The sequence below is a fragment of the Pan paniscus genome, chromosome 2 (genome assembly GCF_029289425.2).
Source record: "Pan paniscus chromosome 2, NHGRI_mPanPan1-v2.0_pri, whole genome shotgun sequence".
Lineage (NCBI taxonomy): Eukaryota > Metazoa > Chordata > Mammalia > Primates > Hominidae > Pan > Pan paniscus.
In genome coordinates, this window is record NC_085926.1 from 130,505,798 (window position 1) to 130,530,117 (window position 24,320).

At 38.6% G+C, this 24,320-nt stretch overlaps 1 protein-coding gene across 2 annotated transcripts in view; it reads right to left on the reverse strand.

Moving 5' to 3' along the window:
- Window positions 1-2,771: 2,771 nt before the first annotated feature.
- The window catches only part of ACAD11 (acyl-CoA dehydrogenase family member 11), a 102,346-nt gene continuing 80,797 nt past the window's right edge, over window positions 2,772-24,320 (reverse strand). For both annotated transcript variants that reach the window (XM_008976104.4, XM_008976106.5), the window contains exons 14-20: window positions 24,119-24,185; window positions 23,428-23,513; window positions 21,576-21,647; window positions 20,404-20,558; window positions 5,737-5,853; window positions 4,468-4,577; window positions 2,772-3,720 (exon numbers count right to left, since the gene is read on the reverse strand). In XM_008976104.4, coding sequence (XP_008974352.3) covers window positions 3,606-3,720; window positions 4,468-4,577; window positions 5,737-5,853; window positions 20,404-20,558; window positions 21,576-21,647; window positions 23,428-23,513; window positions 24,119-24,185 — 722 coding nt within the window. In that variant the 3' untranslated portion in view covers window positions 2,772-3,605. The remainder of the gene's footprint in view (window positions 3,721-4,467; window positions 4,578-5,736; window positions 5,854-20,403; window positions 20,559-21,575; window positions 21,648-23,427; window positions 23,514-24,118; window positions 24,186-24,320) is intronic.

A 24,320-nucleotide genomic window follows, 5' to 3' on the forward strand; every position in this document is an offset into this window, starting at 1 on the left:
GAAACCCTTGTTTCACAGAGCTTATGCTAACCACACTCTCACACTAGAATGGGCGTGGGTTTTCTTCACAATAAACTCATAATCACCACAATGAGAAAGAGGTGCTGAAAAGAAAAAGAAATAAAAATATCATGGCAGGATCATAAATCCTAAGTGCTCTTTGTCTGTCTTGAATTAAGGGAGGACATTTCCCAGAATCCTGCTTCTTTGGAAAATTGGAAAATTCCAACAATCACCAGAAGTGGTTTTGTTTCTTTTAGGCATCCTGACTTCCCTCTGTACCTAGAGCTGATCACAGCCCTCCAGCTGATTAGACTAGATTAGACATCAGGAGAAAAAAATGAAATGCATATTTCCCTGGATTGTTAAATACTCATTAAACACCTGTTCCATCAACTGACTTGCCCAAACTGCTGTGCACCCCCACTGCCAGGACACTGATGTCCTTTCTCAGGCTTAGGTTTTCTCCAGCTACCCATAACCCCTTCTGGGTCTGTTGTCCAGCCTCTATGTTGACTGGCTGGGGCTCAGGCTTTGGCTCTGTTCTGTTGGCAGACCTATACATGAATGCTTTGCTCACTCACCGCTTGCTGTGCTGCAAACCAGGGATCAGGAAAGCATCCACGCACACTCATTCATTCATTCATATGCTTTGTGAGTGGCTACTGGATGTAAGGCATGGTTCTAGGGGCCAAGGAGACACCAGTACACACACACAAAAGTGAGAGAAGTGAACAGAGGAGGGAAAAATGGGCCTTGCACTTAAGAAAGCAGACCACAAATAAACATGAAATATGTCAGGTGATAAGTGCTGTGGGAAAACAAAGGCAGATAAGCAGGTGGAGAATAACAATGCATGTGGTGCTAATTTTTTTCTTTTCTTTTGAGATGGAGTCTCGCTCTGTCACCCATGCTGAAGTGCAGTGGTGCAATCTTGGCTCACTGCAACCTCTGCCTCCTGGGTTCAAGCGATTCTCCTGCCTCAGCCTCCTGAGCAGCTAGGATTACAGGCGTCCACCACTATGCCCAGCTAATTTTTGTATTTTTAGTAGAGACGGGGTTTCACCATGTTGGCCAGGCTGATCTCGAACTCCTAACCTCAGGTCATCCACCTGCCTCAGCCTCCCAAAGTGTGGGATTACAGGCGTGAGCCACCACGCCCAGTCATGGTGCTAGTTTCAAGCAATGGTCAAGAAAGGACATTTTAATAATGTGCCTTTTGACCTACACATCTGGAAAACCTCAGTGTAGATCCTTTCAGGCAGAGAAAACAGTCCGAACCACGGCCCAGAGGCCTGGCTGTGCTCGCATGTTGGAACAGCAGCCAGAAGGCTATGCTGGAGCGAGTGAGCCAAGGGGATGAGATCAGAGAGGTGTCAGAGGACAAGATCAGATGGAACCTTGTCAGCCAAAGCAAGGACTCTGAATTTATTCTAGGTGAGATGGAAGCCACCACAGCATTTGAGGTCACCCTCGCTGTTGTGAGAATAGATTAGAATTCCAGCTAAGAGACTACTGGAGTAATCCAGGCAAAAGAAATGGTGGAGTAAGACATGTGACAGACAAACAGCAGCCTGTCAACAGGAGGTCTTCCCCCTCCCCTTTCCTCTGCTTCTTGGGGAGGGATCATCTAGTGTCAGAGAAAGGGAGGAGCCAAGCGGGGCTGCCTGGCTTGACTGAAATAAGACATTTTTCATAGCAGACATTTTCATAAATACATTGCACTTTATATCCTTTAAGAATTTTACGAATTTAAGCCCTTAGAAAGCCTAAGTAAAAAATGCCTGCTTTCTGAACTTCCCCGACACTGTATTGTAGCTTCACTCGAGATCAAGGAGAAAAGCAGTTTTGGGCAAGCCCTGCCCAATGTATCCATTAAAGTATCTAAGCTGCTTTTCACCTACTTTATTTCCCTTGGACAAAATGTGTGCATGCCCATGACACCTAAGTGAACCACAGTTGTATGGAAACAGCTGGGGTGATGAGGACCCACCCTGAAGAAGCTTTTATCAATAACCACAGGTTGATGAGGAAATCAGTCCTCCAAAATCCGCTGAACTTTCTCTTGTGTGTTCTTATAGTTAAAAAGGTCAATTACCAGAGACCCTTAACTAGCTCATCCCCTGGACAATCATAGCTATCCCCTGTGCATCCTAAATGTTTTGCTGGAGAAAGACCATGACCAGTCTAGGGAGCCTCATGGTGTCTTCCCTATCTGGCAGTCTCAAGGCCCCTCCTCGAGGCTCTGTCGCTGACTGCTTGGCAATCTTGGAGGGGTTTTCATGGGTAGAGCCCTGACTGGTGAGCTCTCTCCTCCCCGCTCCCTCCCTGCCATCTGATTATTAGAAAGGGCAGTTTCTCTCTTTAAAACCATGTGGTTTCAAGCACATGGCAAACCTAGCAGACTGTCCCAGATGAACGGCTGCCTAGTGACTCCCAGTGACAGCCTAAGGAGACAGAACCCTAGAAATGGCCACAATGCTGAGGAGTTTACCGTTGGTCCATTCTCTCACCAGGACTGGGGCCCTGATCCTGAAATTGATCTTCTCACTTTATCCTTTGGAGACTTTTTTCCTTTTCAAAACAATCCTTGGTGTTCTTTTTAACATAATTTTATCTGACTAAATTCAGGGAAGGGAGAGAGGTAAGTATAGATCATATGGAGTGACTTGCCTTAGGGATGGCCAGATACATGACAATAGATTAACTAAAACAAATCAGCAACCAATCCAGCCAGCTTTCCTCAGACAGAGAAACAAATTACAAAATTGTAAGGACCAGATATAGCCTTTAATTCCTAATGTTCAAAAAACAATCCTGTCTTCTAAATCACAACTTTTCGAGTTACAAGATTTATCCACTTCAAATAAGGATACCTTTTATAAAGTACTTTCTTGTGGTTTTACAGATTTCAAGGTGCTTCTACGTGGCTTCAGCGATTCTCACAACAAACCCTCAGTGGGTCAAGGTCTTCTAAGATTAAAATGTTAACACCAATGCGTGTGAAGTACAGTGAAGTACAGTGAGGTTAAGGCTCAGTGGCAAATGTTAAAGAGGCCCACACAACACACCAGGGATCAGAGCCAGGTCAAATTCTTGCTCCCCACCTCCACCCCACCCCAAGAAGAAATTTATTTTTTGTTTTTATTTTTAGAAACAGAGTCTCACTTGGTCACCCAGGCTGGAGGCCATGTCATGATCACAGCTCACTGTAACCTCAAACTCCTAGACTCAAGCAATCCTCCTGCCTCAGCCTCCCAAGTAGCTAGGACTACAAGCATGTGCCACCACACTTGGCTCATTTTTAAATTTTTTGTAGCAATGGGGGGTCTCGCTATGTTGCCCAGGCTGGTCCTGAACTCCTGGCCTCAAGGAGGCACTAGATTGAATGACAACAGCTACAGCATTTCTTATTGAACTTAACCCTGTGTGACCCTTGAAATAATAAAACCCACTGATCAAAATAGATGCTATAATCTTTACCACAAATGAATAATTAACCCTGTGCTCAAACTGCTACAAAAATATGAGATTCAAATGTTGGAGCCAATGAAGTTTGTATAAAGGAGAGTTTCTGCCAGTGGGATGTGGCAGTGCCACCCTCCTTATATCTTGGCTGTCAGTCTTTTGGCTTGGTCCCGCAGCTCCATTGTTGCGATTGCTGAAAGATGAACTTCGTCAGGTCCATCTGCTAAACGCAAAACTCGGGTTATAGCATACCTGAAAAAGCAAAAGAATCAGGGAACACAGGGAGTTATGGAAGAGGAACATGATACTCTGACATCAGTCACTCTGATTGTCAACCAAGACTATATTAATTCTTAAATTCCACCAAGGTCAGGGTAAGAAAAAGGATACCGGGAAAATAAGCTAAAGGGCTTCTGCAATGCCATCTTAAAGTTTCCAACTTGGGAACGTTAAATGCCAAAGTACAGTGGAGTTCATCTTATTCTTGGTTTGCTACAGTTTACTACATGTTGCTAGAACTTAGAACAGGCAGTGACTAGTATGATACTATATATTTAGTTCTTTCTTAAGGTTAAAAATTGATGAAGGATGAGACTCTATCTCCATTGTGATAGAGAAGGTGACACTGTAATTATGTGTGGAGATGGACAGATGGGGAATGGAGAATGTTCCTTTCTGCCTCCCAGTCATCAGGATCTAGATATTAGATAGTCACTGACATGTCCTGCTACAAATTCAGCGAAACCCCATGCTGTATCTACAGCCCAGGAATCCTCAGTGGGTCCCCTCAGTGTAAAAATTAACATAATGGAATGAAATGATTATTGTAATAATAAGAGCAACTATTTCTTGGTGCTGAGCTCTATATTAATGTATATCACTTCATTTAGCCTTCAATTACACTGAAAATAAACATAAGCAATTAACGTCAAGGCATCTATAGATTTTTTACCTCCATGCCTATCAAATGTAGATGATTCTTAAATGACAGCTACTCACATGTTAGCCAGAGGGTAATCCTGGGAAACACCAGCACCTCCGCACACCTGGATGGCCCAGTCAACGATTTTGCTGACAGCCCGTGGGGCAGCCACTTTGATCATTGCAATCTATATAAGCAAAATATGAAAAGAATGCTTCTTTCTTAGACTATACACAATGTGGCAAAACTGGGAAATGAAACAAGGAAACTTTCCCACATCCAAGTCACCACTAAAACAGGATCTTTAACAAAAGCCAACAAAGAGATCCTGCTGCAATGCCATATTTCAGTCAATACAGACCCTCTGGAAAGAGACACCTCTTCCAAATCACATTTTATCCATTTATTTCTAACTTGCCTTGTTTCCAAAAGGATTTCAGGCAGCTGATAAATCACACTCATCACCTTAGGGATCATAAAAACAGTCCAAGGGTCTTTGCGCCATTAATCAGTTTTCTTTTAGCAGTTTTATGGGCTTTTAGAATTAAATGATTATGTCTTTATTTCACATAAGCCAGAAACATAAGAAAGCAGAGGATGAGAGGTCTCTTTCATGAAATATTTACTATGTAGCAGTATCATGCTGTGCATTTTTTGTTTTGTTATTTGAGACAGGCTCTCACTCTGTCACCCAGAATAGAGTGGAGTGGCTATTCCCAGGTGTGATCATAGCTCACTACTGCTGCCTCAGAATCCTGGGCTCAAGCAATCCCCCTGCCTCAGCCTCCCTGGGACTACAGGTACAAGTTACCATGTTGGCTAATTTTTTTTTTAAGAGACAGGGTCTCACTATGTTGCCCAGGCTGGTCTCGAATCCCTGGCCTCAAACAATTCTCCCACCTCCACTTCCCAAGTAGCTTGGATTACAGGCGAGAGCCACTGTACATGGCTTCTGCACATTCTATGTACATCATCTTGGTTACTCTTCCCAAGAACCCTAGGCCTTAGGCAGAAAGGTTAAGTACTTTGCCCGTGATCACAAGGCTAGAAGAAAGTGGCAGAGTGGGTGCAGTTCCAGGGCTGTGTAAAGCCTATGATTTCCCCCATTCCTTGTTGCTGTATCTTAAGAATGCTGAAGATATTCTCCCTCCTGAAAATCATTCCCTGAAGCACTTGCTAGGAGACTAGCAAGTGACAGGCATTTATAATTTATAACCCAAAATCACATGGGGGCTTCCAATATTCTGAGTGCCATCAAGATGCCATGAAAACTGAAATGTCCAACAGGTGGAGAGAACTGGAGAAGGCTCAGCAGTTGGTGGTCTGAGGGGAGAAGGTAGCCTCACCTCTTTCTTAGCGCCAGCACTGCCCAGAGTGTCCATGCTGTGAGCAGCTTTCAGAGTCAACAAGCGGATCTTCTCAATGGCAATGCGGCTTTCGGCAATCCAGTGAGCCACAACCTCCTATAGGGGAGCAAAAGGCAGCAAAAGGAAGGAGGAGCTAAGCTGGTATCTGATGTCCACGTGTAACACAGTCTTATAGTTTGGTGAAAACACTCTCTAAGCCAGAGATTGTTCACAAGCTTTACTCTACGTATTTTTAAATGGAAGAGTTAATTCATTTGATATACACCAGCCTAACCACATACTTGTGGAATGCTTACAGTTAAAATTGAAATATTTTAGAAAGACATTTTATTTTCCCAGAAAAATCATTTATTTTGGATATCTTAATGTCTAAGGTAAAGATGGCTGAACTGAGCAACTGCCTTACCGCCAAACCACTCAAAGGCCCTCCTGAATGCTAATTGCCTGCTGTCATGGAAACTTGGCTAAATGTATGGTAGTGAAGCTGCTTACAGGTAAACTAGAAAATTCTCAGCACAATTTCAGTTTGGGGACAGTTCAGCAGCAATTTGCTGTGTTGTTATTGTTATTTATTTATTAAAAATGACCTTTTCTTTAGTAGACAGTTGAATTATAATACATGTATAGATTGGAATAACCACAGTCAAGAACACAGAACAGTTCCATCTCCCATAGAACTCCCTGGTGCTGCCCCTTTTTAGTCACAGGCTCCTCTCACTCCTAACTTCTGGCAACCATTGATAGGTTCTCCATCACTATAGTTTTGCCTTTTCCAGAATGTCATGTAAATAGAATCATATAGCATGTATTGTTTTGAGACTAACTTCTTTCATTCAGTTTAATGCCTTTGAGTTTCATCCAAATTGTTCTGTGTATTGACTGTTCATTCCTTTTTATTGCTGAGTAGTATTTCCATTGTAAGTATGTATCAGTTGGTTTATCCATTTGCCCATTGAAGGACATTTCAGTTGTTGCCAGTTTTTAAATTTTATTTATTTATTTTTTGAGACAGACTGGCTCTGTCGCCCAGGCTGGAGTGCAGTGGCGCCATCTCAGATCACTGCAACCTCCACCTTCTGGGTTCAAGTGATTCTCCTGCCTCAGCCTCTGAGTAGCTGGGACTACAGGCGCCCATCACCATGCCTGGCTAATTTTTGTATTTTTTAGTAGAGACAGGGTTTCACCATATTGGCCAGGCTGGTCTTGAACTCCTGACCTTGTGATCTGCCTGCCTCGGCCTCCCAAAGTGCTGGGATTACAGGCGTGAGCCATCGCGAGATTATTCATAGAGTTTCTGTGCATTTGTATATGGGTTTTTGTGTGGACATGTTTTCATTTTTTAAAGCAGATAGCAGGAGTAGAATTGTTGGGTCAGTGGTAAATGTTTATTAAGAAGCTGACAGTTTTCTAGAGTGGTTGTACATTTTGCATTCCTACTAGCAGTGTATGAGAGTTCCAGTTGCTCCTCAAACCATCAGCACTTAGTATCATATTTTATTTTAGTCATTTTAACAGTGTGCAGAGATAACATGGTTTTAATTTGCATTTCTGTAATGGCTACTGCTGTTGATCCCCTTCAATGTACTGATTTGCCATCTCTATACCTCTTTGGTGATATGTCTGTTAAAGTCTTTTGTCCATTTTTTAAGTGGGTTGTTTTCTTACTATTTGATTTAGAGAGTCCTTCATATATTCAGGACGCTAGTCATTTGCCATATGAGAAATCTGTCAATTCTTTCTTTTATGAGCCTTGCTTTTGGTGCATGTTTAGGAACATTGTACCTAATCCCAGAAAATGATTTTTCCACTATGTTTTCTTCTAAAAGTTTACAGCTTTACCTTTTACATTTAGATCTATGATCCATTTAGAGTTAAAATTTTGTGTGAGGTGTGTGGTTTAGATCAAGGGTCACTCTTTTGCCTATCTATGTCCAATTGCTGCAACACCATTTACTGTAAAGATGTAACCTTTTCCATTGAACTGCCTTTGCACCTATGTAAAAAATTAATTGGCCTATATTTCTCTGAATCTATTCCTGGACTCTCTCTTCTGCTCCAAAGATCTACATGCCTTTTGCTCACTGATTACTGTAGTTTAGAGTAAGTCTTAAGATTGGGTAGTGTGATTCACTGAGCTTTCTTCTTTTTCAAATTGTTTTGGCTACTTTAGTGTTTTTGTATTTCCATATAAATTTTAGGATCAGTCTGTCTTTATCTACAAAATTGTCCTTTTGGGATTGTGATTGGAACTGCCTTAATTCTGCAGATCAATTTGAGGATGGTTAACATCTTTAATCTGTTAGTCTTCTAATCTACATATTTACTTAGGTCTCCTTTGATTTATTATATCACTTTTTTCTACTTGTTAGTGCATGAGGATATTGTACATGTTTTGGTAGAGTAGTACTTAAAAAAACTGTTGTAAATGGTATTTTAAAACTTTCAGTTCCCCATTGTTCATTGCTTGTATATAAAAATAAAATTGTTACGTACCGACCTTGTATCCTGTGACTTTGCTAAACTCACTTATTAGTTCTGGGAGGGTTGTTTCGTTTTGTTTGATATGTTCCTTAGGATTTTCTATACAATCACATTGTCATCTACAAGCAGGCCCAGTTTTACTTCTTTTTTCCCCCAACTACATGCACTTTTTTTCTCTTGTTTTACTGCACTGCCTAGGAATTCTTCTATGATCATAAATTGGAATAGTGAGGGTGAACATTCTTGCCTCATTTCCAGTTTTGGGGGAAAAGCATTTAGTCTTTCATCATTAAGTATGATGTTAGATTTTTAAAAATACTCTCTATAAAGCTGAGTAAATTCCTTTGTATTCCCAGTTTGCTGAAAGTTTCTATCATAAACAGATGCTGAATTTTGTCAAATGCCAAAGCATCAATTGATATTATCATGTGATTTTTTAAATGTTCATGCAGTTTTTGCTGTTAATTTGGCAGATTATAATAATTTATTTTTAATTATCAAGTTATAGACATGAATCAGGCTTGCATTTGTGGGATAAACCCTACTTGATTATGCTGTATGATTATTTTTACATACTGCTAGATTTTATTTGGTAATACTTTGCTAGTGGTTTTTGCATCTATATTGGTCTATGGTTTGTTCTTGTCTGGTTTTGGATTAGGATGATTCTGGCCTCATAAAATGAGTTGACAAGTGTTTCCTCCTTCTCTATTTCTGGAATAGATATGTAAAATTGGTGTTACTTCTTCTCTAACTGTTTAGTAGAATTTACCAGTAATACCATCTGGGCCTGAAAATTTCTTTTTTCAGCAGCTTTTTAACTTTGAATTCAACTTCTAACAATAGTTGTAGAACTATTCAGGTTATCTACTTCATCTTCGGTGAGTTTTGATAGTTCATGGGATTTGAGGAATTGGTCTACTTCATCTAAATTGTTAACTTTATGTGCTTTGTACATATACTAGAGCGTGTGGGTCCCAAGTCCTAGATCTGGAATGGAGGAGACTCTACTTCAGCCTTGGCTCCAGACCCCATTCTCCAATCCATGTTTTCCCAGAGAGCTCTGCATTGTGGCTTACAGACAGCCTACACAGACTAAGAAAATAAGTATGTCTGATATCCTCTGCTTCTAACAAGGATGGAATCGATATATTTTTCTCTATTCCTTCTGTTAAGTACAACTAATAACCCTGGGCATTATCTATAAAACAAACATAAGAAGACTCTGAAAGGTAGAGAAAAGGCAGACTATTTAGGGACTTCAGGTCCAAAAGAATAACCTAGTGGTGTGTTTCCTAGGTTTTCTTTTTGCCTCATATATCTCAGCTGCTGAGGTTCTTCCCGGCAGCTGAAGAATCTAGTAACCTGGAAATGTCAGTGAGCACAGACCAAAACAAAACAAAAACATAAAGCACCCCAACAAAAGCATAATCTCTCTAACCAAAGGATCAGGAAAGATGCAGCCTAGCAAGCCAAAAATCTTTTAGAGAATAACCACTTTACTCCAGCCAAACACCGCAGAAAAAACATTGGCCCCCACCGCTCCTCACACCAGCAAAGGCAGGATGGGGAGCGTAGGCTTCCACCCTGGCAAGCACTGTAATGAGGTGCCCCAGCTCCCCTGCCAGGAAGGTATCAGACAGTGCCAAGTAAAAACCTGAGGCTTTCCTCCCCACTGGCCAGTAATGAGTCCCCCCAACCCATCTTATGGGTTGTTAGTGCAGTCCAAATGGGATGCCTGGACTTTCATCCCACCTGGCAGTATGAGGGCATCATCCTCTTCAGGTACTGATGGAAGCTGGGAGGGGAACCTGGACTTCTCTCTCTGCCTAGCAGTAATGAGGTGATGCCACTCCTTTCTCTGACAGAATGGTGTCAAAGAAAGCCAAGAAGGTTTAAAAAGGTCCAGAGTCTCACAATATAAAACTGTTCAGGTTTCAATTTTATAAATCACCCATAATACCAAAAACCTGGAACAATTCAAAATTAATTTTTAAAAAATAAAGAGACACCGTGATATAGTTTGGATGCTTGTCTCCTCCAAATCGCATATTGAAACATGAAGGTGGAACCTAGTGGGAGGGTCATGGGGGAATATCCCTCATAAATGGTTTTATGCCTTCTCTTCAGTAATGAGTTCACATGAGATCTGATTGTTTAAAAGAGTCTGGGATGTCCCCCCTTATCTCTCGTTCCCTCTGTTGCCACGTGATGTGCTGGCTCCCCCTTTACCTTTCACCATGATTGTAAGCTTCCTGAGGTCTCCCCAGAAATAGACATTGGCATTAGGCTTGTACAGCCTGCAGAACCATGGGCCAAACAAAACCTCTTTTCTTTATAAATCACCCAGTCTCAGGTATTCCTTAATAGCACTATAAAATGGACTAACACACCCAGATAACAGAGATGTTAGAATTTCTGACAAAATTTTAAAGCGGCCATGATAAAAATGCTTCAGTGAGCAGTTACAAACACAGCTGAAGCAATTGAAAAAATAGAAAACCTCAGCAAAGAAATAGAAGATGTAAAGAAAAACCAAATGGGTATTTTATAAATAAAAAATATAACAGTTCAAATAAAAAGCTCAGTAAATGGGTTCCACAGCAGAACAGAGGGGACAGAGGAAAAAAATCAGTGAACTGGAAGATAGGACAATAGAAACAGCCCACCCTAAACCAAAGAGAGAAAACAAACTCAAAAAAAAAAAAAAAAAAAAGAACAGCATCATAGGAACATGTGGAATTATAACAAAAGATTTACCATTCACATCACCAGATTCCAGGAAGAAGAGAAAGAGTAAGGCTGAAAAAGTTTGAAGAAACAATGGTTGAAAACATCCCAAATTTGGCAAGAGACCTAAACCTGAAGATTCAAGAAGCTGGGTGAATCCCAAGCAGGATAAATCCCAGAAATCCATACCAACACACATCATAATTAAGTTTCTGAAAAAATAGACATAAAAAAATCTTGAAAGCACCAGAGAAAAATGACACCTTACCTATAGAAGGGAGATATATATGTCAGAAGGAAGCAGCACAATATTTTTCTAGTGCTGAAAGAAAAGAAACTTATATCCAGTGGGGATATCTTTCAGGAATAAAGAAGAAATAAGACATTCTTAGAAGAAGCAAAACAGAATTTGTCACTTTTAGACCCTAAAGGAAATGTTAAAGGAAGTTCTCTAATGGACAGAAAAAGATAAAAGAAGAAACCTTGGAAAATCAGGAAAGAAGAAAGAACACAATAAGCAAAAATACAGCTAATAAAATTCGTTTGCTTTCTTCTCTAAAATTTTCTAAAGTATATTTGATGGTGGAGGCAAAAATTATAACCCTGATGTTGTTCTAAATGTATTTAGAGAAAATAATTAAGACAATTATATTGTTTATTTATTTAGAGACAGAGTCTCACTCTATCTCCCAGGCTGGAGTGCAGTGGCGTGATCTCAGCTCACTGCAACCTCCGCCTCCTGGGTTCAAGCAATTCTTGTGCCTCAGCCTCCCGAATAGCTGGGGTTACAGGCACACGCCACCATACCCAGCTAATTTTTGTATTTTTAGTAGAAACAGGGTTTCGCCATGTTGGCCAGGCTGGTCTCAAACTCCTGACCTCAAATGATCCACCCGCCATGGCCTCCCAAAGTGTGGGATTACAGGCGTGAACTACTGTGCCAGGCCCAAGACAATTATATTATAAATAGGAGAAGTTAAAGGAACTTAAAGGAAGGTAAAATGTCTATACTTGACTCAAACTGGTAAAATGATGACACCAATAGACTTTAATAAGATCTAGAGAGAAAGGTAACTAGATAGATAAACATGTATATATAATACCTAGAACCACCACCAAAACAGCTATACAAAGAGACACTCGAGAAACACTATAAATAAATCAAAATGGAGTTCTAAAAATGTTAAATTAACCCACAGGAATGCAGGAAAAGGAAAACAGAAAAACAATAACCAGAGAGAACAAACAGAAAACAAAAATAAAATATCCGATTTAAGCCCTAACATATCAGTTATTATAAAGACAAAGATTGATAAAGTGGATTAAAAATATGACCAAACTATATGTTATTTAGAAGAAATGTATATCAAATATAATGATATAGGGCCAGGTATGGTGGCATCCACAACAGGACATCTACAAAAATGCTATAGCTAACATTATACCTAACATTCCCCTAAGACAGAGAACAAGATAAGAATGTCAGTTTTCACCTCTCTTATTCAACATAGTATTGGAAGTTCTAGCCAGTGCAATAAGACAAAGGAAGGAGACAAAAAGCATGTATATCAGAAAAGAATAAATAAAACTGTTCCTTATTTACAGATGACATGATTATCTATGTAAAATCCCAAGCAATCTACAAAAAAACTCCTAGAACTAATAAGTGAGTTCAGCGAGGCCACAGGGTATGAGATAAACATACAACATGGTGAAACCCTGTCTCTACTAAAAATACAAAAAAATTAGCCAGGTGTGGTGGCAGGCACCTGAATCCTAGCTACTTGGGAGGCTGAGGCTGGAGAATCGCTTGAACCCAGGAGGCGGAGGTCGCAGTGAGCCGAGATCATGCCATTACACTCCAGCCTGGGCAACAACAGTGAAACTTCATCTCAAAAAAACAAAACAAAAAAACTATACTTCCATATACTAGTAATAGACCCTGAAATTAAAAACACAATACTTATTATAATTGCTCAAAACTGAAATACTTATGTATAGGACTTGTATGCTGAAAACTACACACAGATGAGATGATGCGTGTAGATGATGAAAGAAACCAAGGAAAAGCTAAATAAATGGAGAGATATACCAGGTTCACAGAACAGAAAACTCCACATAGTAAAGATATCAATTTTTCTTAATGTTTGCAGATATAGACAAGATTATTTTTAAATTATATGCAAAGGCAAAGGAACCAGAATAGCTGAAATACTTTTGAAAGAGAAGTCTAAACTGAGAGGAATCAGCCTAGCTTATTTGAAGACTAATTATGTAACCACAGTAATCAAGACTGTGCAGTGTTGGCAGAGACTGACGCATAGATAATTAAGACAGAAGAGACAACCCATATATAAACCCACACAAATAATGTCTGACTGATTTTTGAGAAAGGCACAAAAACAATTCAATGGAGGAAAGATAGCTTTTTCAAAAAACGTTGCTGAAGCAATTGGACATCCACAGGCAAAAAAAAAAAAAAAAAAAAAAAAAAAAAGAAGCTTGACCTAAGTTTCATACAAAAGTTAACTCAAAATGTAAGCAGACACAAATGTAAAATGTGAAACTTTTAGTGACACATTATAGGAGAAAATCTTCAGAATATAGGATTCGGCAGAGTTATTAGACTTGACACCAAAAGCATGACCCACAAAAGCAAAAATTGACAAATTAGAGTTCATTAAAATTAAACACTTTTGTTCTGTGAACGACCCTGTTAAGAGGATGAAAAGACAAGATACAGAGTAGGAGAAAATATTTACAAACTACATATCTGACAGGATAGTATCTAGAATATATAAAGAACTCTCAAAATTCAAAGTAAAAAAAAAGTGATCTAGGACATGGACACAGGACATGAACCAAAGAGGACATAAGATGGCAAATAAGCACATGAAAAGATGCTCAACATGATTCACCAACAGGGCAACTGAGATTAAAGCCACAATGAGATATCACTACAAACCCATCAGAATGGCTAAAATTAAAAAGTAGTGACAACACCATATGCTAGAGGGGATGTGGAGAAACTGAATCACTCATACACAGTTAGTGAGAATCAAAAATAGAAAAGTTCAGCAGTTTCCAAAAAAAAACTAAACATGCAACTACCACATGACACAGTAATTGCACTCGTGGGCATTTATCTCTGAGAAACGAAAAATTATATTTACACAAAAGCCTACACAAATGTTTACAGCAATTTTATTTGCAATAACCCAGACCTGGAAACAACCCAGATGTCCCTCAACAGGTAAAAACAGTTAAACAAACTGTAGTATATCCAGACTAAGGAATACTACTGAACAATAAAAATGAACCAACTACTGATAAACACAACCTAGATAAATCTCCAAGAAATTATGTTGAGTGAAAACAGCCAGTGTCAAATGTTTTCATATTGTATGACTCCATTCTTGGAATGACAAAATTGTAAAATGAAGAACAGATTAGTGGTTGCCAGGAGTTAATGAGAAGGTTGGGGTGGAAGCAAAGTAAATGTGGCTATAAAAGGGCAACATGAAGGATCCTTGTAGTGAATGGAATGCTCTGTATTCTGACTATATTCATGACAACATCCTGGTCCTGATACTATATTCTAGTTTTGCAAGATGTTACCATTGGGGAAACTGGGCAAAGGATTCAAGAGATCTATATGTTATTTCTTATACCTGTATGTGAAACTGTAATTATCTCAAAGTGAAAAGTTGAATTTAAAAATTGGTACTTGCTTCTTGTTTAGCTTAGAAAACATTCTGTGAGTTTTCCCAATTTGTCAGAACTTGTAAGAGAAGCAGGGAGGTAAGTGGAAAAATATGAAAATCAAACCTCACCATAAGTCCCACAGGCAAGCAAACATTCAGAATTCTTCAATGAAACCCAGGAGGCATACAAAACGTGTCCGGCAGGCTCTAAGGAGTTTTTTGGTTTCCAATTCTAAACACAGAATTGAGTTGGTCCAAGTGTTGTGGGTTACTGTTAAGCTAAACACAGAATTGGTTTCCAATTCTAAACACAGAATTGGTGTTTACAATGGAGAAAAATGTTCATTAAGATGAGTTAAACCAGCAGACAATTACGGTGCTTTGATTCGAGCCATATTAACCTTCCATATCTGTGTTTTCCAGATTATATTTACATTTTATTTTATTTTTTTTCTGATGGTAATCATATCTTTTTATTTATTTTTAACTTTTAAATTCGGGATACATGTGCAAGTTTGTTATATAGATAAACTCGTGTCATGGGGGTTTATTGTACAGATTATTTCGTCACTCAGGTATTAATCCTAGTACCCATTAGTTATTTTTCCCGACCCTCTCCCTCCTCCCACCTTCCACCCTCTGGTAGGCCACCATGTCTGTTATTTCCTTTTATGTGTCCATGTGTTCTCATCATTTAGCTCCCACTTATAAGTGACAAAATGTGGTATTTAGTTTTCTGTTCCTGCGTTAGTTGGCTAAGGATAATGACCTCCAGCTCTATCCATGTTCCCACAAAAGAAATCAACTTATTCTTTTTATGGCTGCATAATGTTCCATGGTGTTTCTGTACCACATTTTCTTTATCCAGTCTATCACTGATGAGCATTTAGGTTGATTCCATGTCTTCACTATTATGAATAGTGCTGTACTGAACATACACACGCGTGTGTCTTTAACGTAGAAAGACTTATATACCTTTGCGTATATATCCAGTAATGGAATTGCTGGGTCAAATGGTATTTCTGTTTTAAGTTCTTTGAGGAATCCTCACACTGTTTTCCACAATGGTTGACCTCCCACCAACAGTGTATAAGCCTTCCTTTTTCTCCACAACCTCACCAGCCCAGCATCTGTTATTTTTTAATAACAGCCATTCTGACTAGTGTTAGATAGTATCACACTGTGGCTTTTTTTGATTTCTATTTCTCTAATGATCAGTGATTTTTAGCTTTTTTTCACATGCCTGTTGGCCACATGTCTGTCTTCTTTTCAAAAGAGTCTGTTCATGTCTTTGGCCTACTTTTTAACGGTTTTTTTTTTTGTAAATTTGTTTAAGTTCCTTATAGATGTTGGATGTTAGACTTTTGTCAGATGCAAATAGTTTGCTAAATTTTCTCCAATTCTGTAGGTTGCCTATTTACTCTGTTGATAGTTTCTTTTGCCGTGCAGAAGCTCATTAGTTTAATTAGATTGCATTGATCAATTTTTGCTTTTTTTGTAATGGCTTTTGGCATCTTCATCATGAAATCTTTGCCCATTCCTATGTCCAGAATGGCATTGCATAGGTTGTCTTCCAGGGTTTTTATAGTTTTGGGTTTTACATTTAAGTCTTTGATCCTCAACAAAATACTGGAAAACAGAATCCAGCAACACATCAAAAGGCTTATCCACCATGATCCAGTAGGCTATATCCTTGGGATGCAAGGTTGGTTCAACATTTGCAAATCAATAAATCTGATTCATCACATAGAACTAAAGACAAAAACCACTTGATCATCTCAATAGATGCAGAAAAGGCTTTCAATAAAATTCAACACCTCTGCTAAACTTTTCTGTTAAAAACTCTCAATCAACTAGGTATTCGAGGAACATACCTCAAAATAATAAGAGCCATCTATGACAAGACCACAGCAAACATCATACTGAATGGGCAAACACTGGAAGCATTCCCCTTGAAAACTGGCACAAGACAAGGATGTCCTCTCTCACCACTCCTATTCAACACAGTATTGGAAGTCCTGGGCAGACCAATCAGGCAAGAGAAATAAATAAAGTGCATCAAAACAGGAAGACAGAAAGTCAAACTATCCCTGTTTGCAGAAGACATTATTCTATATCTAGAAAACCCCAGTCTCAGCCCAAAAGCTTCTTAAGCTGATAAACAACTTCAGCGAAGTCTCAGGATACAAAATCAACAAACAAAAATCACTAGCACTCCCCGAGAGCCAAATTGGGAATGCAATCCCATTCACAGTTGCCACAAAAAGAATAAAATACCTAGGAACAGAGCTAACCAGGGAGATAAAAAATCTTTACAAGGAGAACTACAAAACAGTGCTCAAAGAAATCAGAGATGACATAAACAAATGGAAAAACATTCCATGCTCATGGATATGAAGAATCAATATCATTAAAATGACTATACTGCCTGGGGCAATTTATAGATTTAATGCTATTCCTATCAAGCTACCAATGACACTCTTCAAAGAACTAGGAAAAACTATTTTAAAATTTATATGGAACCAAGAAAGAGCCCAAATAGCCAAGGCACTCCTAAACAAAAAGAACAAAGCTGGAGGCATAATGTTACTTGACTTCAAACTATACTACAAGGCTACAGTAACCAAAACAGCATGGTACTGTTACAAAAACAGGTACATAGACCAATGTAACAGAGAGCCCAGAAATGGGGCCACATACCTACAACCATCTGATCATTGACAAAGGTGACAAAAACAAGCAATGGAGAAAGGACTCCCTTATTCAATAAATGGTGCTGGGATAACTTGCTAGCCATCTGCAGGAGATTGAAACTGCGCACCTTCCTTACATCTTAGCCATTTTTTTGACGTTTAATTATCCTTTTATTTTCCTTTCTTTTCTTCTTTATTATTTTAAGTTCCGGGATACAAGTGCAAAATGTGTAGGTTTGTTACATAGGTATACAGGTGCCATGGTGGTTTGCTACACTTATCTACACGTCATCTAGGTTGTAAGCCCTGCATGCATTAGCTATTTGTCCTAATGCTCTCCCTCTCCTTGCCCCCACCCTCCAACTGGCCCTGGTGTGTGTTGTTCCCCTCCCCATGTCCATGTGTTCTTATTGTTCATCTCCCCACTTATGAGTGAGAACATGCACACCTTGGCCATTTTTATGCTTGGTCATGTTTGCCCTTCAACAGGGGATATTTGATTAGAGTTTCCCTAAAGCAGTGATGTTCAACATGATAGCTACTAACCATATGTGGCTAATGAGCATTTGAAACATACCTAGTCTGAACTGAGATGTACTATAAGTATAAAATATGCACCCCATATTGAAGAATAAATATTAAAATATAAAGTATCTCATTAATAATTTTTATATTGATTTCATGTTGAAATAGTATTTTTGATATATTGGGTTAAATAAAATATATTATTAAAATTAATTCCATCTTTTTCCTCTCACTTTTTAAAAATGTTGCTATTAGAACATTTAAAATAACATTTAAGGTTCATAGTATATTTCTTTTGGATGGCACTGCCCTACAGGTTGAAACATGGCTCTGAATTAATTTCAAACAAGTTGCTGGTGGTGAATAAATATTTTTTGATGGCTGTAAAACAGGATAATTACAACTTTATAACTTCATGAACAGACTTAGAAGACATTTACTTCTCAGCTTTAGAATAAAGGAGGTATTCTCAGTTGGGTCTCTATAGACCCTAGATTTGCTGAAAAGCATTAAATGGGTAGAAACTAGGTGCTCTAGGGAACTGCCAAATATATTTCCTAAGACAGAACTGGGATGGAGAATTTTTTGCGTTACAGCCTGGAGTAAATTAGAAGGCAGCTGGAAGGAGCCTCCAAATTCAAAGAAATGAAATGTTCCTTTCACAAATTAAAATAAAAAAGCTGGCCCAGATTTTTGCTTATGACATGCTCACACATCTTTTTGTTTCTGCCAGATCACGTTATTTGTGCCAGATGTGAAAAGTTTCCAGTGAAAACAGGCATATTTGTTAAAAAGCCAGGCTTGCTCTGCATGACACATTAACTTTAAAAGGTGGAAGGGAAATTTTTTACTAATGCAGTATTAAAACACCACTCAGGAAAGCAGCACTTGCACAGAGAGCTTTTGTGCATTCGCGATGCTTGTTTGTCGACTTTACTGTGTCCTCCCTTCACCCTGCTCCAGAGTTTGCATGCAAGCTTGACAAAAGGGTAAGAAGTAATGGTTGGTCCCCTGAGCACCTCTTCATCCTTCTTCAACAGCATCAGAGGCTGTATCCAGGGCCCCAGAGGGTCACACTTTCTCACCTCCTCCCACAGTGCCCAGCCAACAGCTGAACTTTGCTGTATACTAAAAACTTGCCTTCGCTGTATACTAAAAGGGCTCCTGACAAATTATTCCCAGGTGTAGTGTCATAAAGCGGGCTGTAGCTTTTCAGTTAAAAAACTATACAAATAAATCATATAATGCTGAATAATACTTTACAAAAAGCAAACATAGATTATAATAATTTAAGGTAAAAAATATATACTGCAAATTTCATAAGATGGTCAAAAATGTATAAGGAGACCGACATACTAAAATATACATGTGCAGCAAACACAAATACAATTCCATCACCACAGATTTGACCTAACACTAACATGTTAGCAATAATAAAGAGTGAACATTTAATAATAGTTTTTCTTGCCTTCTTAAAACTTAGAAGGGAGATGATGTGGATATCCTACTTCTCTGTAGAAGACTTTTTAAGGAAGTCTGAAATAATACCTTCTATTTCATCTCAATACATATTTCCTAATTTTTTTTCTTTTTCTGGAGACAGAGTCTCGCTCTGTCGCCAGGCTGGAGTGCAGTGGCACGATCTTGGCTGAACGCAACCTCTGTCTCCCGGGTTCAAGCAATACTCCTGCCTCAGCCTCCCCAGTAGCTGGGACTACAGGCGCACATCGCCATGCCCGGTTAATTTTTTTTGTTTTTTTTGTATTTTAGTAGAGACGGGGTTTCACCATGTTGCCCAGGCTGGTCTTGAACTCCTGAGCTCAGGCAACCCACCCGCCTCGGTCTCCCAAAGTGCTGGGATTACAGGCGTGAGCCACTGCGCCTGGCCATATTTCCTAATTTTTATTATATGGGCCACATGTAACTATGTTTACAGTGATTTGTAACAACAGACTCAGTAGTATATAATTTATAGATGATAATTCAAAAAGTCATGAATATCTCACAAAATGTTGGTCCCATTTCTACTTGTGTTTCTCCAGTGACAGAATTCAAGTCCTCCTGAAGAAGCTGATTCCACTTTTAGGTTTATTAGCATGTTTCTCCTTTCCCTGAGCTTTGGGCTGTTTTCCTGTAACTTTACACTTATGTGTCCTAATTCCTTCTAGGAAACCAACGGACAAGGCAAATCCTTCTTCCTTATGACAGCTCCTTCATGTCCACAGGGAGCTCTAATGTTCCAGGTTCTCTAAAGAACAAGAATCCGAGAAAGTTGAAGGAACTGTCTACACTCTTGTGTGCAGAGGTGTTGAAGCATTTTAGGAACTATTTAATTTTTCACAAAGATAAATACCTCTCATTAGACTATATTTAAATACAGACATAAATATGCCTTATTGAAAAGAATCACCCGGTTCATGTAGAGAAAGTCTGTCTCTCACAAGTAATGTTTTTGTTCAATGTTAGTGTAGTGCACCGGGCTACAATAAATTCAAATAAGTAATCGTCCTCACATGTGCATACAACTTCTTCTTGAAAGCTATCCTTTGTGTTGCCCGCTCACACATGATCTGCAAAGCGCGTTCCGCCAAACCTACTGTTCTCATACAGTGGTGGATTCTGCCAGGTCCAAGGCGGCCTTGGGAAATTTCAAATCCCCTACCTTCACCTGGGAAGAAAGGGGAAAAAAAGGGGGAATGTGAAAATGACCTAGCCCATTCCTTTTGTTATTTATACAAATCCTGGGAAAGAGATGAGCTGCCCTTAATAAAAATGGCTTTCTAGTGAAAAAAAGTCAGTTCTATAATAAGGTTCACTATGAATTCATGGGAATTTTGATTTCTATGTTTTTAAAACCACCGTCATTAAACATTTCAAATTTCAGAACTGTCTCTTAAGTATATACTATGCATAAGCTATTTTATTAATGCTGCAATAGATACAAAGTTGGAATAACACATAGTCCCTGTACTAGGAGTTTAGAATCCAGAAGAGTGGGTAAGGGTAAGAGATACAGAGAGAAACAAAGGCAAAGGAGGAAGAGATTTTCTGTTCATCATTATAACCTCAGGGCCTGGCAGGTATCAGGGGCTTGGTGAATGGATGGGATGAACACAAAAACATTCCTGGAAGAGGTGGTATTCTAGATATTCTTTGAAAGGGATATAGGATTCTAATAAGCAAGAGGATGGCATACAGTGTTCAAAGTTATTTATGCTTCTAACTTATATCTAATACTTGAATTCATAAAGTACTGAGGTTTTCTTAAAACAAATAGAGGCCTACAGATCATGTTCTAGGAGAAAGTGTATTGCTCTGAATTATATAATTTTCATATTATCTTTTCAATTGATGTGATATAGAAAACCACATCCAACACTTAAATAAAACCTCACCATTCCATGTAAGAAAATCCGCCAAACAGAAAACTTTCCCTTGACAAATGGAGTAAACAAGAAGGGAAAGTATTAGGTTGGTGCAAAAGTAATTGCGGCTTTTGCCAAAAACTGCAATTACCTTGGTGCAAAAGTAATTGCAGTTCAAAAACCGCAATAACTTTTGCACCAACCTAATATCTAAATCAAGGTAGACTTCAGGTCTAAATCTGGAAAGACTTATCTTTTCCAGATTTAGAGCTGAAATATTAATGTACAATACTGAAGAATCATTTCCAAATTCAACTCACCTAGTATTAGATTTGTGGCAGGAACTCGCACTTGATTAAAATGGATCTCAAAATGTCCTCCATGAAAATTATCTATAAAATAGAAAATAAAATTTAGAGCAAAAGGAGTTGACTAAAAAAGAGTCACATATTCTTAATCTGCTGAAATATAATTACTTGAAGAAAATAGGATTTCAAAGATCCTTATGGCATGAACATTCTGAGGTAAGCCTCAGCCCTGAACCCCAGGACCCAGCAGCCCAGAAAACTCATCAACTGTTCAAGAAGAGAAACCCTTTGATCCAGACGTTTTCTAATTCATTCTCTGAAGTGCAATTTCAGAGAGCTAGGAAAAAGGAAGACCAGGCTCCATAGCTCCAGCCAGAGTATTTTATTTGTTTTATTATTGCTGCTTCTTTGAAATATTTTACATATGGGGTTCCAAACAATTTGCATGGAAAAAAGTTTCAATGTTTCAAAAATTAAAAATGAGTAATGTAATCCATGTTTCTTATTTTATCATTGTGGAAACCAACGCCTAAAGATGACAAGGGCCTGCTTGAGGGGAAAGAGCAGGCTTGGCATTAGTGATGATACAGAAACTAGACCTTCAGGTAGGTTTACTCCCAGTCTAGACTTGTTCCACTGTGTGTTCGTCTCTTGAAAATACTGGCATTTGAAACACTGAGGCCAGGAACACGTTCACATTTTATCTTTGCATCACCCCTTCTCCCTGCCAAGTTTTAGAGATAATCTCATGCTAACTCTACACCCTTTTCCTGTCAGAGGAGACAATAATCAGCCTTCTCCACACTGTTTCTTTTGGCCCTGGACACAGGGAGTTGGAGAGGTGCTAGTAAAGTTTTCATACTGAATAATCAAATGTAGCCTCTGCAATGGAAACTATTTGCAGCTCAACTATATTATAAATGCATTTTTGGTATCTTTGCGGCCGTTTCGCTGCAACCCAACAATTTCCTACATGCAATTTTCTCCAGCAAGCTTGCTCATCCCATCTTGCCACCTATGCTTACCCTGTGGGTATACCCTACAGCTGCATCTTAACTGATAAGTGATTCTATAAAACTGCAAGTCTTATATCTGCCACTTGAACATATTCATTAGTCATATTCAATGATAAAAAGAAAGCCAGGGGCCGGGCCCGGTGGCTCATACCTATAATCCCAGCACTTTGGGAGGCCGAGGAGGGTGGATTACCTGAGGTCAGGAGTTCGAGACCAGCCTGGCCAACATGGTGAAAGCCCGTCTCTACTAAAAATACAAAAATTAGCTGGGCATGGTGGCTAAGCAAATACTTGCTGAGAGAGTGATCTTAGCAAATATTTATTGTACACAATGAACACGTGCCACAGTAGGTGGCAGGAAACAAATGGATCTTTGCTTCTTAGAAGTCCCACCCAAGGGCACAGGAAGGAAAAGTTTGCACTCAAATAAGTCAAAAACTCATTGCTTTTTAACAGTTCTTGTAAGTTGATTGATTAAGAGGGCTAAAATTGGAGATAAAAATAATTTTATTGTGGATTATCTGTGCATTAATCCATTTTTATGAATGACAGAGAAAAGACTGGTAGTGTTGCTCTTCCTTAAATACAATCTGCCCTTTCCCAAAAAGGAAGAATTTATATTCTATAAATTCTATAATTTATATAATTATAAATTACATAAATGCTATACTATTTCTTTTTATTGGCTCTACTCTGAACTCCACCAGCATTTATATTAAGACAGTTGTCACAGACAAAGGAATATCTAAGAATCTATCTTATGCATTAAAATGCTATTGCCTTCAATGTTACTGCATATTCTAGCCTTCCTGCTTGCTAATGCATGGTCATATTTATTGGATACCTACCTGTGTAGCCAAAAACTGACAAAGGCCTTATTATTTCTACTCCAGGTGTGTTCATGGGAACAAGAATCATGCTGTGCTGTTTGTGTCTAGTCAAAAGAAAAATCATATTAGAAAAAGTTTGCTAAGAAGAAAAATAGATAATAAGCAGAATCATAATTGTCTTTTTGATGTTTTCATGTAGTCATGTAAGCAGTGATGACTGGAATGGGAACTGTGTAAAAGACGTACACCAACATAGTCTGATGCAGGCTGTGATCTGGAACAGAAACAATGATTTGAAAATAAATGAGTTGTTTGATTGAAGTTTCTCACTGCTCAACAATGGTAACTGGGAACTTATATATATAATTAAACATTTCAAGATTATTGCCTTTGATCTAAACATCTAATCACTTCATTACACAGGTCTGAAAAAATTTGTCTGATAATTTAATCCAAACAGCTTTGATAATTTAGCAACACTTTCTAATACTGAAAATTCCACAGCGAAGAATGTTCAGCAATACTCCCTATAATGTTTTCCAAAAACACCTGTTAGAAAATACTTGTGAAATACAAATATATGACATTTACTCTCATATCTTACATTATGATTTGTGAGTCCAAACAGTGAATTTTAAGTAAATTACCTAGATAGGAGGAAGATTGGCTCATTCCTACACAGGTTTCTCAATCAGAATTGTTTAATTACCTGGAGAGAGAAGTATTTTGAGTTCTTCCCAAAACAATTGCAATTTTGCACTTGGGATTCCCAGCTCCTAAAACCAAGGGGAACATAAGCAGATTATAAAAGGAAATTTCTAGTTTGACATTTCACCTTGAAGGTTCTAATCCTTCCCACTTTACCTATGTCAGAAAACAAATAGAGAGAACATTCCTGATTCATTAAGATA